General features: G+C 35.4%; 1 protein-coding gene across 4 annotated transcripts; it reads left to right on the top strand.

Annotated features, from left to right (window-relative positions):
* Positions 1 to 314: 314 nt before the first annotated feature.
* On the top strand, positions 315 to 15673 carry LOC140764382 (regulator of telomere elongation helicase 1 homolog). 4 transcript variants are annotated; one of them, XR_012105054.1, is made up of 25 exons: positions 315 to 562; positions 809 to 1068; positions 1768 to 1907; positions 2897 to 2978; positions 3082 to 3232; positions 3570 to 3732; positions 5251 to 5427; positions 5655 to 5776; positions 5955 to 5991; positions 7641 to 7782; positions 7867 to 8021; positions 8106 to 8197; positions 8277 to 8384; positions 8525 to 8593; positions 9053 to 9139; positions 9225 to 9284; positions 9424 to 9539; positions 10061 to 10118; positions 10188 to 10290; positions 11743 to 11798; positions 11906 to 12670; positions 13262 to 13407; positions 13870 to 13947; positions 14838 to 14965; positions 15305 to 15673. XR_012105054.1 is itself a non-coding variant. In XM_073102971.1 (24 exons), the coding sequence occupies exons 1-24, from the start codon at positions 461 to 463 to the stop codon at positions 14839 to 14841; spliced, it is 3273 nt and encodes a 1090-aa protein (XP_072959072.1). In that variant the 5' UTR covers positions 315 to 460; the 3' UTR covers positions 14842 to 15673. The 4 variants fall into 4 exon arrangements, 1 of the variants encoding a protein (XP_072959072.1); XR_012105047.1 differs by having other exon boundaries at positions 14838 to 15070; XR_012105052.1 differs by having other exon boundaries at positions 14838 to 15194.
* The last annotated feature ends 94 nt before the right edge of the window (positions 15674 to 15767 follow it).

Below are 15767 nucleotides of genomic sequence, written 5' to 3'. Positions count from 1 at the left end.
TGGGAACTCTCGAGTGGGTCAAAGGCTTAGGTTGCGGACTTGCAGGGAAAACGTAGGGCTCTTGTCAAACCTACAGGAGTAATGCGAGGGGGGCACACATACGGCACCAATACGTGCTAAATTAAAGAAAAAATTATCAAAAAACAACATCCACTTGCTTATCAGGCTTTAACCTTCAAGGGGACAGTGGGCTTGTTGTTATCGCTAAACTCGGCGCTTACTTTATGTACCATCGCCGAATTTTGACTTTTATGTGGGAGAAGTGGCGACTTATCGTGAACGAGGGAGATTTGTTTCCGCAAAATGGCGGGAAAACTAGATCGTTTTCCACGCTCCGGTCTCTACTTCTGGTCACCGCATCTCCTTCCTCGAGAAGCTTTCTAGGGTTTATATTTTTTCCTCCGCCTGTCAATCTGCCAAGCTCAATCCGCTGCATCTTCTCTTCCGCGCTCGATCCAAGATGCCGATCTACAAGATTAAGGGGGTCGATGTCGATTTCCCTTTCGAAGCGTACGACTCCCAGATCGTCTACATGGAGAAGGTCATCCAGTCCTTGCAAGAGGTTAGTTTTCTTCCACCCGATTCCACATGTTTGATCTCTGCTCCTGATGCTTTAAGAACCTTATTTCGTCTCGCGGTGTTCGTTTCCTGTTTAGAAACTCTAAAGTTTTTCTTGTTCGCTTTTGAAGTAGGGAAGTAATCCCATTCCGTCCTGTTAATCTTTATCATTCCGCTCGCTTTTAGATTTGTTCTAGATCTTCTCGGTTTGACACCCTAAAGCTTTATTGTTATTTCTCTTTTGACGTAGAGATGTAATGCTTTGCTTGAGAGTCCCACGGGAACGGGGAAAACGCTGTGCCTTCTTTGTGCTACCTTGGCTTGGAGGAAGAGTTTGGGGGGCTTTTCAACTGGTGGTGGTGAAGAGAAGAGTTGGGCTTCTGGAAGTCAGCCATCCAGCAGTCAGTCGACGGAGCATCCTAGGTCGGATTTACCAGTGATAGTATACACTTCACGCACTCATAGCCAGCTGAAGCAGGTTATAAGAGAGCTGAAGACAAGCAATTACAGGTTATGTTTCTTTTTCTTTTTCTTCTCTTTTGCAATTTAAATTTTTATGTGATGTTCTTATTGGCGTACTGCTGATTTCTACATTGGATGTTCTTGATTTTATTTTTCATTATTTATAATATACTTTTGCAGACTGGTTGAGATTAGCTTGATTCTTCATTATCCTTCTCTATTGTCTTGTTCTTCCTCCAATTTGTTTGACTTGATATACTAAACAGTGTCATGTCTTGGATATTCCATTAACATAACCTTTTGCTCCATCCAATTTTCCATTTTTATGTCAACTATCTCCATCTTGATATTTTATCTGGAATCTATTCTGCCTGTTGGACATGCCAGCGCTGATATTTTCATTGTTTATCTGTTTTCCTCTCTTCCATGAAGTGAGTTATTTCTTCATGATTAGTATTTCAAATAAGCTTGACCTTTGCATGGTTGTCTTGACAAATGACAGTTGTACCTAATGCAACCCTCCTTTTTTCTGGTTTAGACTGGTTGTTGAAAGATAATGCACTGACACCCTACTGTGGAGCTCCTCTTGTTCTTTGTTGATGAGAGATGCAATCAATAGTGGGAATAAAGGCTTTGTTGACATTTTATTATCTCTGTGTCTATTTCTTTTTTCAAAGTATGCTGGTTATAACACAGATTTGTAGCAACCTCTGGATTATTAACTCTAGTGATTCTACAAGCTTGCAGGCCCAAAATGACAGTATTAGGTTCTCGTGAGCAGATGTGCATTCACGATGAAGTGCGCCAGATTCAAGGTAGAGCACAAAACAGTGCTTGCCAATACGTCTGTAGAAAGCGCTTGTGCCGCCATCACTCCCGTGTTTCTGGTACTTGTGTTTCACTGATGTAATAGTTCATTTGTTGCAAGTGATAAACTTCAAAATTTTATATGACAATATCTGCTTCTTTCAAATAAGAACTCAGAACTTTTATAACTGATGTGCTGTGTTGGACTCACATTTTTGGACTATGTACTTTGCAGGTGTTAGAATACTAAATTATTTTGTGAATTTTTAGATTATGTTTGTTAGCATCATCATATACTTTTTTTTTTCTCAAATTAATTTTTTTATAGTTACTTTTGTGCGCTTTTCTGTTGATTTGACACCTGCATATGGCTGGTATATTGGAATCTCTGTTATAATTTCTTCTTTTGTCTGGCTAGTACAGTTTATTGCATCAGTTGCAGTGTATTATACAAGCCCATGTAGAAATTGTGATTTTAGTCCATATTTAAGTTACATTGCCTTCTCTTTAGCTGTCTGACAATTTTGATCTTGCAATCATTTCTAATAACTACACAATGGGCTACTTAAATGATTGAAACACTTTTATGTTATAAAGGGAAAAATGATTACTAGGTTTGATTTTTCATGCTGTAGAATAATTGGAGTTCACAAGTTTGCTCAACATGTTGATAGATTGCTAAATGTGTTACTGAAGAATGCGGTCATCCAAAATGATTATCAGTTTTTCACAGTTCATTGATAAGTTATTTGACCCTTGAAAGGAAAACAAGTGGAAAGTTGCACTAATAAATTGATCCACTGTGATTCTGCTTAGAGGTTTTGTTCCATGTTTTCTTTCTCTCACTTCTAAGTCAATCAGAACTTTGGACTGAACTCAAGTGCTTATTATGGGCAAGTGCACTGCTAAGTTCTAACAATCAATTTGTGCTGTGGCATCTAACTAAGCAGTATATTTTTTTAACTTTTACAATTTTGCATAATTTTTAGATTTTTTCGATCTTGGTAAACTAGAGATTTTGCTCCCTTTTCTTCTAATATGTGTGGATTTTTTGTTTTTGTTTTTGCAGAGTACATGAAGAACCATCATGGACTTGGAAATGAGCCTTTTGACATTGAAGACTTGGTTAATATTGGAAGAAGCAAAGGACCGTAGGTCTTTAGAACTTTATCATTTGTATTTGATATCTGAGTTTCCAATTTCAGCATAAAAGGCAATATTTCTTTTAGCTCACAATACTGAATAATATTATAGATGCCCATATTATATATCTCGGGAACTTCACAAGGCTGCTGATATTTTGTTTGCTCCATACAACTATCTTATTGATCCTGGAAAGCGACGCTCTTTAACTGGTATACCATGGAACAATGCTGTCTTCATATTTGATGAAGCACACAACCTGGTAATGGAAATTAACACTGCTTCTGCTTATAATTTGTTTTGTTTTGTTTTTCTGCATCGATATTAGGTTGTTTCTTTGGCTTTCAAGCTAATGCATGTTAAGAAGTACCACAGATTTGAAGTTTGATTTTGTCTTAAGTTGGCTGGATCACCATTCCTTTTCAATTTCATCTTATGCTATTTTGACTTCCATCACTGGAGATATTTTAGAACAGATAAATAACATTAAGTTTTATCTATTGTAGTACTGTTAGATCTATTATGTGACTTTTCTTATCTTTTTGGTACTTTGGTTTGTCAGAGAATCAGAGATGACCTCTAATTACATAAACATGCAGGAGAGCATATGTGCAGATGCAGCCTCATTTGACTTGCCTTCTAGTAGTCTTACTGCTTGCATTTCTGAAGCAAAACAATGTATTGACCTTTGCATAGAGAAGAGGATGACTGAAAAATCTGCTGAGAAGAAGCTTGATCCGGATAATTATGCTATTCTTAAAGGTGCCTCCACTGTGTATGCCAATTTGTATTCTGTATATATTACCTGCTTTTAATTGGATAGTATTGGACTGTTTGGTGTCATGCATTTCAAGATGCTGCATATGTAGTCCTAAGTGAGAAACCTTCTCATCAAAGGTTTAGAGGCTATGTTTTGACATCCACTTAATTAAGGTGAATGTAAAGGGGTTGCACAGGATCCCAACTTGGCACTTGGAAATGATACATCATGGAATCTATAAACTACAACCTGATTTTGATATTGCACTCTGAATGTGTAGATGCAGTTTTTCTAAATACATGAATCTGAAAAGTCCTTATTTATAGTGTTATGAAAGGTGGCCGCGAATGACGGGCGGTCACCTCAACTAGTGCCAAGATGGTTTAGGATTTTTAATATATAAAAAATATAAAATAATTATATATGATATATATTATATATTAACATAGCATATATAAAATTTTAAATAGTAATTTACAACCATAATAAAAAAAATCACAAATTAACTATATATATATGCATGTATGTATAGAGCATGACAACATATCCCACCATTTCTCCTTTCTGCATTGCGAACTCACAATGTTTAAAAAGAGTAGTGGGTTCCCAAAATAAGGAGAGAAAAGAAGAAATGGGTTTTCAAGACAGAAAGAGAGAAAAAGGAGGAGAAAAAATAAGAAAAGAAGTGAAGAAGAAGAGCAGGAGGAATCTGAGACCTTTATACTCTCCATTTCTCTAGCGCATGATTGAGGCAAGCACGTGGCCTCTCTACTCTCACTTTCATAAACCTCTCTCTTGCCGCCAAACAACAAGGCGGCCCGCCAAATGACAAACAGCGTCCTACCCGTCATTAGAAGGCCGCCTAGGTGCATTGTGGGGTGGCTAGCTCACTGCCCCACCATGGCAGCTGCAACAGCCGCCTTTAAAAACAGTGCTTATTTGTTCCGTTATTAGCTTTATGCTTGATGATACACCATCACCGTGTGCACTAACAGTCAGGTGAACATCTCAGTTGTTTTTTTCTGTTCAAAAGAATGTACAGCATACTCCTCTAATATGCTGTTCGCCTGTTCCTGATAGTCGTTTGTGGTCACTGAAAGATTCTTTGTTAGTATCTTTTCTTGATCATCAATTTTTAGTATTTCTCTTTTGGTCTTTTCTGGTTCTTTCTCTACCATGGTTCTTGCCTCCTGTTCAATCCAGCATAAGTACTATTTTAATTGCTTTGTGGTAACTTATCTGTACATTCATTTGAGTTAATTCATGCATTATGTTTTCCTTTATATAGATGGATCAATAAGATAGGTTAGTTTCTATTATTCTTCAGATGTTCTTCTCTGTCTGGATAAGTGAGTTTATCTGGTGATTTGTGATTGCTGAATTTTATCAAAGCTAGGGAATCAACATAATTTAGCTCGCAATTATCATATGTGGGTTCCTATTGGCTTTTTCTAAGTTTTTTTTCCTCATATATTTGAGAAAATGTTTTGTTTCTGTGTATAACAATGATAATCTTGCAGCCCTTTTACAGAAGCTTGAGAAACAGATTGCTGAGGTTACTATTGAATCCAAAGAGTTGGGATTCACCCGACCTGGGAGTTATGTATATGAGTTTCTCGCTGACCTGAATATCACATATGAAACAGCCAGTATGCTTATCGAGACGATTGACAATGCTTCTCTGCTCCTTGAGGAGGGTAATGCTTTTGTTCAAATTTCTAAAAGCCCCAGTTTTTTTCACTGTTTTTCTTCTCTTTTCTGGTCTGTAAAGTTATGATTTACGAAAATCTGTTTCTCATAGCTATGTCTTACTGTTAGATTATTACAAAAGATGGTGTCTTTGTGCTACCTTATTATATGTACCATGTATACCCCAATTTCCATGGAAAATAATATCCTATATGTTTCTTACCTAAAATATTAGGTACATCTGAGACTGGGATACCAATCAAGTCAAGGGGCACCATATGCAGACTAGAAAGCATAAGAGATATACTCGACATTATTTTCAGAGGTGGCAGTAAAGACCATGCAAAGTTCTATCGTGTGAGTTGTTCTTACATATTTTTAGTACTGTTAAAATCTATATTTTGTTTCTTTGGTTGACAGTTTTCTTTTTGTTTATCTTTATTTTCTAGACATGAGTATATACACCTACTTTCTTTGGAATTTTCTATCTTCTGATAATTTAATATCTGAACCAACTATTGCTTTCTTATTTCAGTTTCATGTGCAAGAGTCTCAAACAAGTTCCACAAAAGGTGTGATGATTCTCTTTGTGAAGGTTACTGTCATCTTTTTTTTTCATATTTTTGTTCCAGATATGCTCCTTGCATATTCATATTTTGACTATGCCTTTTTTTTTGTTTCTTTCTATACATATTTTATATGGTTCGGAAAAGTGGCATTTTGAAATCTCTCGATACTGTACATGTTTCAGGTAATAGTGTTAATTGTGGGTACTGAGAATGATTTGATATGCAAATATACAACTTAAGTGCCATTTGATTACAACATGCATCTATCACTAAACAATTAAATTATCTTGGAAAGAAAGGGTTAAAGATTATTGAGAATTTCACAACTTGGTCAGTGTTATGTTTGGTGAAGGTGGAATGCTTCAGTTGAGCTTCTTTTATTATATATATTTGAGCTGAATTTCAGTTATGCCTTACCAGGCTTCTCTAGAAAAGCTTCCTAAGTATTCAGGGGCAACAGTTTGATATTCCATCTGTTATGATTGTTTGGTTCCTAGTTGTAGAAACTGAAAACATGCCCCCTTATTTTTTTTGATGAAAAAAAAAAGCATCTCCTTATGACTTGAGGGGCCTTTCTCCCAACGGAGTGGGAGCTGCATATCCTGTATATGATTTACGGTCAGGCTTTCTCAGAAAGCTAACCCATGAGTGATCCACTTGTAGGGGTGAAAACGGGTCGGATTAACTCCGATCCGACTCGGATCGGATTCGGATAAAAAAATTCTATCCGACTCGGATTCGGATTCGGATACGGATAGAATTTTTGAAAAAAATTCGGATACGGATTCGGATACGGATCGGATAAATTTTTCGGATTCGGATACGGATATCGGATATCCGTTTATCCGCATATTTTTTTAAATGATTTACAGTTTTTAGTTTGCTTATTTAAATAGTAAGTATTAATATTATTACTAATAATGCGTTATATATTATTTATATAGATTAATTTCTCTAATTTTATATATTCGACATACAAAAAAAATTTTGTTGTAAAACTCTTAATAATTTTGTGTTAATTATATTTAAATAAAATATTATAATTATTTTAAATTTAATTAATATCCGTTTAAGATTCGATCTTTTATCCGAAAATTATCCGTATCCGTTTAATCAGGATATGGTTTTAAATTTTACTATCCGTCTAATATCCGTATCCGAATCCGTATCCAAACTAAAAATACGGATCCGGATATGGGTTGAGCACTATCCGATTCGTATCCGATCCGTTTTCACCCCTATCCACTTGCCAAGTACACCAGTGGTAACAAGCATCTCCTTATGACTTTTAACCTGATCTGCTGTCATGCCCTCTTAAACTTGAGGGGCCTTTCTCCCAACGGAGCGGGAGCTGCATATCCTGTATATGATTTACGGTCAGGCTTTCTCAGAAAGCTAACCCACGAGTGATCCACTGCCCAAGTACATCGGTGGTAACAAGCATCTCCTTATGACTTTTAACCTGATCTGCTGTCACTGATGCACTGGTATCCCAGTTGTTGCAAATAGTTGATTGGTCTATTTTAGTTGAAAGCAACAAAATGCTTTTATTTTCCTGTGAATGTACCCTGTCAAGCTTCATTGAATTTATAGTCTGATACTTGGAAAGTGATCATAGATTTTCCTCACAGATGATCTCTATGTGATTGTAGGTAAGGGTTCAAGGATACTTAGTTGGTGGTGTTTTAACCCTGGGCTTGCTATGCAAGAACTTGTAAAGTTGGGTGTCCGCTCTATAATATTGACATCCGGCACTTTGTCTCCCCTGGATTCATTTGCCATGGAGCTAAACCTGTAAATCTAATTTCTTACTTCTATTATTTTCTTCTGTTACTTGATGGTATTCTCTTTGTGACTTAATTGTTTCTGTTATTGTAGAGAGTTTCCAATCAGATTAGAGAACCCTCATGTTATATCTGCTAACCAAATCTGGGTCGGAGTTGCACCTGTTGGTCCATCTGGTTATCCATTTAATTCATCATACAGGAATCGTGATTCGCTGGAATATAAGCAAGAACTTGGCAATGCCATTGGTAAGTTGAGATTCTGAATATTACTGACATCTAATTTATCATCATTAATTGAATTATAGAAGTATATATATGGACCCAATGCAGTTAATTTTGCTCGAATTGTGCCTGATGGGCTACTCGTGTTCTTTCCCTCATACTATATGATGAACCAATGCATTGAGTGCTGGAAAAGTATGGTATGAAAATAGTTTTCTGCATTTGAAATTTTATACATGTAAAATGTTTCAGTTTTAAACAAATTTGAATCTCTTACAGAGTCATTCAAGATCGTCAGATTTCAATACTATTTGGGAAAGAGTGTGTAAATACAAACATCCTGTTGTAGAACCTAAGCAGTCATCATACTTTCCACATGCAATTCAGGTTAGGTTGAAAGAATGAACTTTTGTTTTAATTCTATTTAATCCATTATAATCACCTCAGTATTTTTCCAAGCTGTTTTACTAGCATTACTGTTTTTCATCTATTACTTCACTAACAAGGACCAGTTGTCCTTCATGCAGGATTTTCAGGCAAAGTTACGTGATAGTTCTACTTCTGGGGCAATATTTTTTGCAGTTTGTCGTGGCAAAGTCTGTCCTTATTTCTTCATCATTCTGAAAGTTAATGATATGTTTCTAGTTTACGCTCAGAGTTATAGCATTTCTTAACTTAAAATTTGTTAATAAGACACTGACTTCAGGAGATTGAGACTTGAGAGCATGCACTGCTTGGTCTATTTTTGATATTTTGAGAATTCTCACTTTTGACTCTGCCAATACTACATCTTCAATGTGGAGTTTTTAGGAAAAGAATTTATTTTAAGATGCTGGAGCCTTAAGTGGCCTTACAATTATGTAAGACTGTAACCGAGTATGCTTTACGGTTAAACCATGATGGATGAAGTTTTATCCCTACTTGTTGGGGATTCTTCTGCAGATAGACCTGTCTTTTAGTACTTTATCAACTTGCTGCATATGTGAGCTACTTTCATTTAGCATCACTTAAAAAATTTTGTTCGTACTTTATCTGATTCTTTTTCATGGTTTCAGGTCAGTGAGGGTCTTGATTTTGCTGACCAGGCTGGGAGAGCTGTGGTAATCACCGGCATGCCTTTTTCTATGAAGACTGATCCTAAGGTTCACTTCCTTGTTAACGCTTGTTATGTAGTCTCTTGGAATTTCATGGCAGTATTTGAATGGACAAATGAAATTTTGTTGGCAGGTTCGTCTTAAGCGTGAATTCTTGGATCACCAGGCTTTATCACTGAATAAAGTCTCCATGGTAGTAAAATTACTTAAACTTATCTCTTGCTGTTATGATAAAGTCAATGTTTGATATTCATGTGTTAGAAGTGTGCACAGATAAATTAATTATTTTCTCTACACCTAAAGATAAGCAACAAAACATTGTTATTTTGTAGGCTTTGACGGGGGAGGAATGGTATACCCAGCAAGCAGCAAGGGCTGTCAATCAAGCTGTTGGACGTGTCATTAGACATCGCCATGATTATGGAGCAATAATTTTCTGTGATGAAAGGTGTGATCATTAGCAAGTTGTCCATATACTGGGAATTTATCTTTTAGCTTCATTTTCTTCTTGGCATTAACTGTTCTAAGAGGTTAATATGTAAGTTTATATCAGAAATTGAGTGGTCTCTTCCATCTGGACTATTCTTACATTTAAAGGAGGTTTCAGATAGTTTCTCTTGCTCCAATTTTGCTATATGTATTTTTAAGCATTTTCATTTCTTATGTGAATTTAGATAAATCAATTTTTTTTCTTGGAATATACAGCATCTATAATACTTAGTAAATAGTACAATTTATTGTTCTCATTTTTGTATGTTACATTGTTGAGGGAATTTTCTTTCAAAAATCTGAACAGTGGATGGTCTGTTAACAAGGATATTATTGATCTAACTCCATTTAAAGAAGTAATAGTATTTTAGTCAGCACTTATTCTTTCTCTCTCTCTCTCTCTCTCTCTCTCTCTCTCTTAATTTTACAATCTGGCTTCTCTATCGATCTTTCTTGTTAATCTGGTAATTTTCTACGTAGGTTTGCACAACAAAGTCGTCAAAATCAAATGTCATACTGGATCCGGCCATATACAAAGGTTATTTCTTGGATTTATTTTGCATCTTTATTTTGCAAATGGTAAGCTTAAGTTTATTTGTCCTTGCAGTGCTACCAGAAATTCGGAGAAGTAGTCTTTACATTGACTAGCTTTTTCCGCGACAAAGGTTTTGGTTCTTTGAAACCAAATCGAGTAGTAAGCGCTTGCGATGGTAAGAATGTCGTTCAGCCGAATTTTCTTTTTCTTGATGTCAATTGTTTGATGTTCTTAATTGTTGTCTGATAGTTGTGCAGTTGCTCTAAAATGTCATTTTTTATGGCCATCTAGTTTTTTTAATGGAGTTATTTGATTTTCTTTTTTTGACAACCTCTTATAAAATGCCGTGGGAGCTTTGCTGGTTTGTAGTACATTTTCAATTCAAGAAGATAACTTGTGTGTTATTTTGAATATTTCTTTTCATACTATGATTTAGGTGTATCATTTTGTTGGGGAGCCAATAGTTCATTTGTAGTACAGTTAGCTGTCTTGTAATTTTTCTTTTCAGTTTCTTGGATTTTTAGAATCAATCATTCCAATCTTGATTTAGTGCAAAACTTGGTTATGTGTGACTCCTAATTTTGAGTTTCCTTTTCATTTGATGGTTTGACTGTAAGGACTTTGTCTATATCAAAGTTATTCCATTGTTCTTCCTTATTAGCAAGCTTGTAAGATCTACAGTAGTGCACAGGCTGATTTTTTTTTTTTTCCTTTTCACTTCTGCTTAGCTGTTATAGTAGAATGATTTGAGTGCATCGTTATATATGGTTCTATATCATTCTATCTCTAATATAAGCAAAACAAGTTGCTCTATCATGTGCCTAATTTGGCACATCATGTCTGAACTATGAAGACAATCTCATCTCTTGTACTGTTGGAAGTGTTCTCTTCAAAATTTCAGAATGTCTAATGATATCCTAATAATTGTTTCCCCGTCATTGAAGGGCCCTTTTGTTAATATGTATTTCTTCTTGCCTTGTGATTTACTTAAAATAGCCATTTAAAATCACCCTAGGATAGGATGCTCTATTTTTCCATCTCAATATTCTTTCAGTTGATTTGCTGATAATCTTTCCTTTTAAAGGTCATGCAAGCTCTCTACAATGGCATTTATAATGAAATATTGAAATGTGATTTTCCTTTTGGTACATATAATTTTTTTTATTTTCCCCTTCACTTGTGCAATCCTCTTTCCAGTCTTACAGGGTTTCACCTTGCCATGGATCTCGGTATAGTAGATTCATGATATGGTTCAAAAATTTTAATTTAATATGAAACAAAGTTTTAGGATTTTGATTCTAGTCCTTAGCCTGTTTCATGGTTGGTTACCTTCATTTAATCTTGGAACTTGGTTATTCTTTCTGTTTCTAGTAAACTTTATCTGCACTAGCATTGCAGTAAGTGACTCATCAAAATCTACAGCATTATTCCAAGAGTTGAGAACATTTCAATCAAATAGTTATACAGGACAATTTAAAACTCCTACTAGGTTCTCTGATTTCGTTCTTTCCTATTCTCTTTCTGATCTAAGCTAGAAAAACTTATTTGGTAAGTGAGCCTTCACTCCTCTGTACTCTCTAATTAGTTCTCCTTACGCACTAAATTTTTTTACATGTTTCTTTTGCAGATAAGTGCATTCTATCTCAGGACAAATCTTCATCATCAAAATATGTTACCTCTATGGTATATCTCTGATATGATATAATACAAATTATAAAAGTTCTATTGTAGTACATTCTTTCATTTTCATGTTAACCTGAAGCATGTATTCTCATCTTCTCTTTCACTAGGCTTCAAGTGCTGAAGATTGCTCCAAAAGGTCATCGTCAGCATCATATGCAACTATCAGAAGCAACTGTCCTCAGCTATCTCACATAGTTCCTGCCAATCGCTCAACTCTTTCTAGCAGACACAGCTGTGCACTGAACTCTGAACAACCATCACGCAGCTTAATCTCACGACAATCAGGAGACCAATTTTGCTTGAGGAGCAACTCACAAGTTGAAACTAATGAAAGGAGTGATGAAGTGATTGATTTGACTAGCAATGCACCATATTGTAAACAACTGCCAATCAGTCTAACCTCACAGCACTTAGGAGAACCGTTTTGCTTTAGCAACAAATCACCAGTTGAAGATAACAAGAGGGATGATGAAGTGATTGATTTAACTAGTGATGCAGCACATTGTGAACGCCTAGCTGAGGATGTTGGGTCATTTTTTTCTGTTAAAAAGCAAAAGCTTTTGGAAAGAAGGCCTGATGCGGTTGATTCTGGGAATCTTTCTACTTCAAAGATGTTGAATAATGCTGATCCGAGCCTCTTACTAGAAAAATTTTTGTGCAATAGTAGTTCGGAGAGACATTGTAAACAAATATCAAAGCTTTCATCTTGTGAATCCAAAGGGTTTGAGAATAATGGCAAAGATGGAAAAGCATCATATTATCAATTTGAGAAAAGTACCACTCAGCAAGTATCTGAAAAGAAAGAGGATATAAAGAAAACTACTCTTCCTAGTGGTGATGAGGAATCCAGAGGTTCTACTTTCTTGATGCAGGTAGTTTTAAATTGTTATTTTTTTCTAGATGGCTTTGTATATAAATTTGTATGTATATGTATAATATTTCTAGATATGTGTTTATGCATGCATGTAAGCATATATTACTTGATAATGTTACTATCTTCCATTTTTATTTTTTTAATTTGTAAACATGAGGCTTTTACCACTCCATTGCTTTACTTGGCGATTAGTAGGAAATGCATTCTCATCACTTGGATATTAGGGTTTTTATCAGCTTATGGAGATGGAAAATATTAATATTAAGTGCACTTAAGTTTATTGCTGAAATCCAGTACAGTTGTAGGCAACTAAGGCAAGCATCTCATCCCTATGCATTTGTTCCCTTATCTATCTTGATCATGAAATGTTCGCAATGGTAATATATTTATCATTATAAGTATTGAATTTATATGTATTCTCACATGTGTCTGCATTCTGTATTACGCTATGGATTCCCTTACAGTCCACATACTGTGGCCACCTTTGAGAGCATTGGTTTTTTGACCGGCGATGGTTGCATATAGAAAACTGATAAGATTACTTCTTCTCTAACTAAGACAATATTGTTTTTAATTTTTATTTTTGTAGGTTCAAGAAAAACTTTCTATTGCAGAGTATAAAGAGTTTGTAGGACTCATGAAGGCCTTGAAATTGAAAACCATGAAAGTTACACCAGTTCTGGAGTCAATTTCAAGATTGTTCTCTGATCCTGGGAGGCATTTACTTCTTAAAAGGTACTGATTGGTTTTACAACATGTGTCTGCCTTGCAGCCAATATCTTGTTTTCTTTTTGTCTCTTTTTGGAGACATGAAGTCACACACATGTCAGACAAACACACACACACAGAGTATTGCTCAGTGCACCAGTACTGACCTTGAGGGCCACCTAAAGATGAAACAGGAAGCTGCTATAAACTGACAATTATGGATGGAAATAAAACTTGGAGGTGAATCTTCAAACACACAAATATCAAGACAGAGACAGCCACATTTTGCTCTTCTCTCTTCTTTTCTAGTCTTAAGCAATCAAAGTTCTCTTGCAAATACACTCATCTTTGATTGAATTAGATGTTATAGAAACATATCTCATGCTATTATAAATTATTTATTCTTTCCTTTAACAATCGGTTTTTGATGGACTTTTGAAGCAATTGCAGTGCATTACTATATTCATCTCATCATTGCATTTTGAGCAGGTTCAAGGATTTTGTCCCTGCAAAATATTATCCAATCTATGAGCAGCTTCTTAAAACTCATGGTGCGGCAGATGATAGGTAAGTATTGCTACTTTAACTGCTTTTTTCTGGCTATATGCAAATTTCACATGTTAACTGAACTCACAATAGTACTTGCTGATGCTAGTAATGCTGGTAGAGTTTATGTTTGATTGTATCTGCTCACCATGCTTTATTTATGATAATATAACAATTCTCTGGAAAGTGAATCATATAGTGGGTGCAAAAAGAACCTTATTGTAAAATTAAATTTCACACGAGTATACCAAATATGATTCGTGGATTGTCATGTGAACCTGTACCTGGGTCATAGAATTACATTTTTCAGATGATGGTGATATTGAATGTTATGCGGCAGACATGATATGACAATTCCTGATTTAACGGGTTAAAAATTGAGTTGTCTTTCTCCCATAATGTGGTATCAAAGCATATGAGTCTCTAAGTTTGAATCCTGCTGGACCTTTTTGGACTTTAAAAAATAAAACCAGCCATCTAATCCAAATCCACTTCTTGGACCTATAATTAGAACAGAAAAGATTAAAAATAATCCTTCTCTTATAACTTCAGATTTTCAGAGTAATTAGTGAGTCAATAGTTTATAATGGGAACTTTTCTTGATACTAATTGTACAAAATTTATCAGCAACATTAATGTTCTCTTTTTCTGGTTGAGAATTGTATTAGCATAGGTGAGCTCTGTAACACTGGCATTTGTCACAAGAACCTGCATCTTGACATCTTGTGCTCCATTAATTTGCTTACGTTTACACTTTTCTCTTCCTTGTAAATTCGGCTCACTTGCTTAAATGAAAACATAACAATAATTATCAACACTACTTTTTTAGTGATGTAGCTGTAGTTTTATGGTTATGTGTACATTTTATGTTCCGTCTGTTGATTACATCTTATTGATTTATTCTCCTGCAGATGATAAGGATGGAGTGCCCTCTCAATATAATCTTATTTGAAATGCTATTCTTCATGCCCTGTCCTGCGTGCCAGATGGATTCTCAAAGAGCTTGAGAACAAAGAGTTCGGCAGAATATAACCAGCAGGCAAGGCAACTGTAAATTATGCAATCAGGTCTAGTTGCAATAGTATGGAGTTTGTGTGACCAATATAAGGAAAGTACGTGACAACCCACTGCAGATACTCAAAGAGTGAGTAGATATTTACAGAGCGAAAGGCACTATTGACAGTGCAATCGCAAGTCACTCTATGTTATTTGACCAATATACCCTTGCTCTAGCCTTTAGCCTCTACACACTCCAATTTCTTTACAGGGTATTTTTGTCATTTGTCGCCAATTTATTTTGTATACCTCAACCAATCACAAATACATCCATTATGTGGGTCATTATGTTACATGAGCAACTTATTGTCTGGCCGTGCAGGTTTCTTGCTTCATTATGTGCAGTTTCAGACACGGAAGATTCAATTATGGTGTGAGATTGAAGAATATGGATCTCTTCAAAATGTTCCATCCAGATTGTTCAGGCTTTTGAGTCGCGTTATATATTAGTTGCATGTTATTAAGTAAGTTATGATATGTATTAAGGTTCACAAATGTAATGACACTTTGTAATGCCTGCTCCTTGACCATACCATCATATGCACTTGGTCAATGGTTAGTGTTGTTTCTGGTTGCCAGAGGAAAGGATCATATGTTATATTTTCAGCCTATTTAGGCTTTAGCTCAAAGCTGTTTGTGATATGTATACGGGACGCATCAATGAAATAACAAATATTTATGCAAATATGAGAATACCATTTTTTATTATTATTGAGAAGTGCGATTAATTTTTTTTATCTAATTTCTGCTCCAGTGCTGCTCGAAATGTAATAATTTTAATTCAA

This window comes from Typha angustifolia, chromosome 1 (genome assembly GCF_048772165.1).
Source record: "Typha angustifolia cultivar Huaian chromosome 1, ASM4877216v1, whole genome shotgun sequence".
Classification (NCBI taxonomy): Eukaryota; Viridiplantae; Streptophyta; class Magnoliopsida; order Poales; family Typhaceae; genus Typha; species Typha angustifolia.
This window is presented reverse-complemented; position numbering and strand designations above follow the sequence as displayed.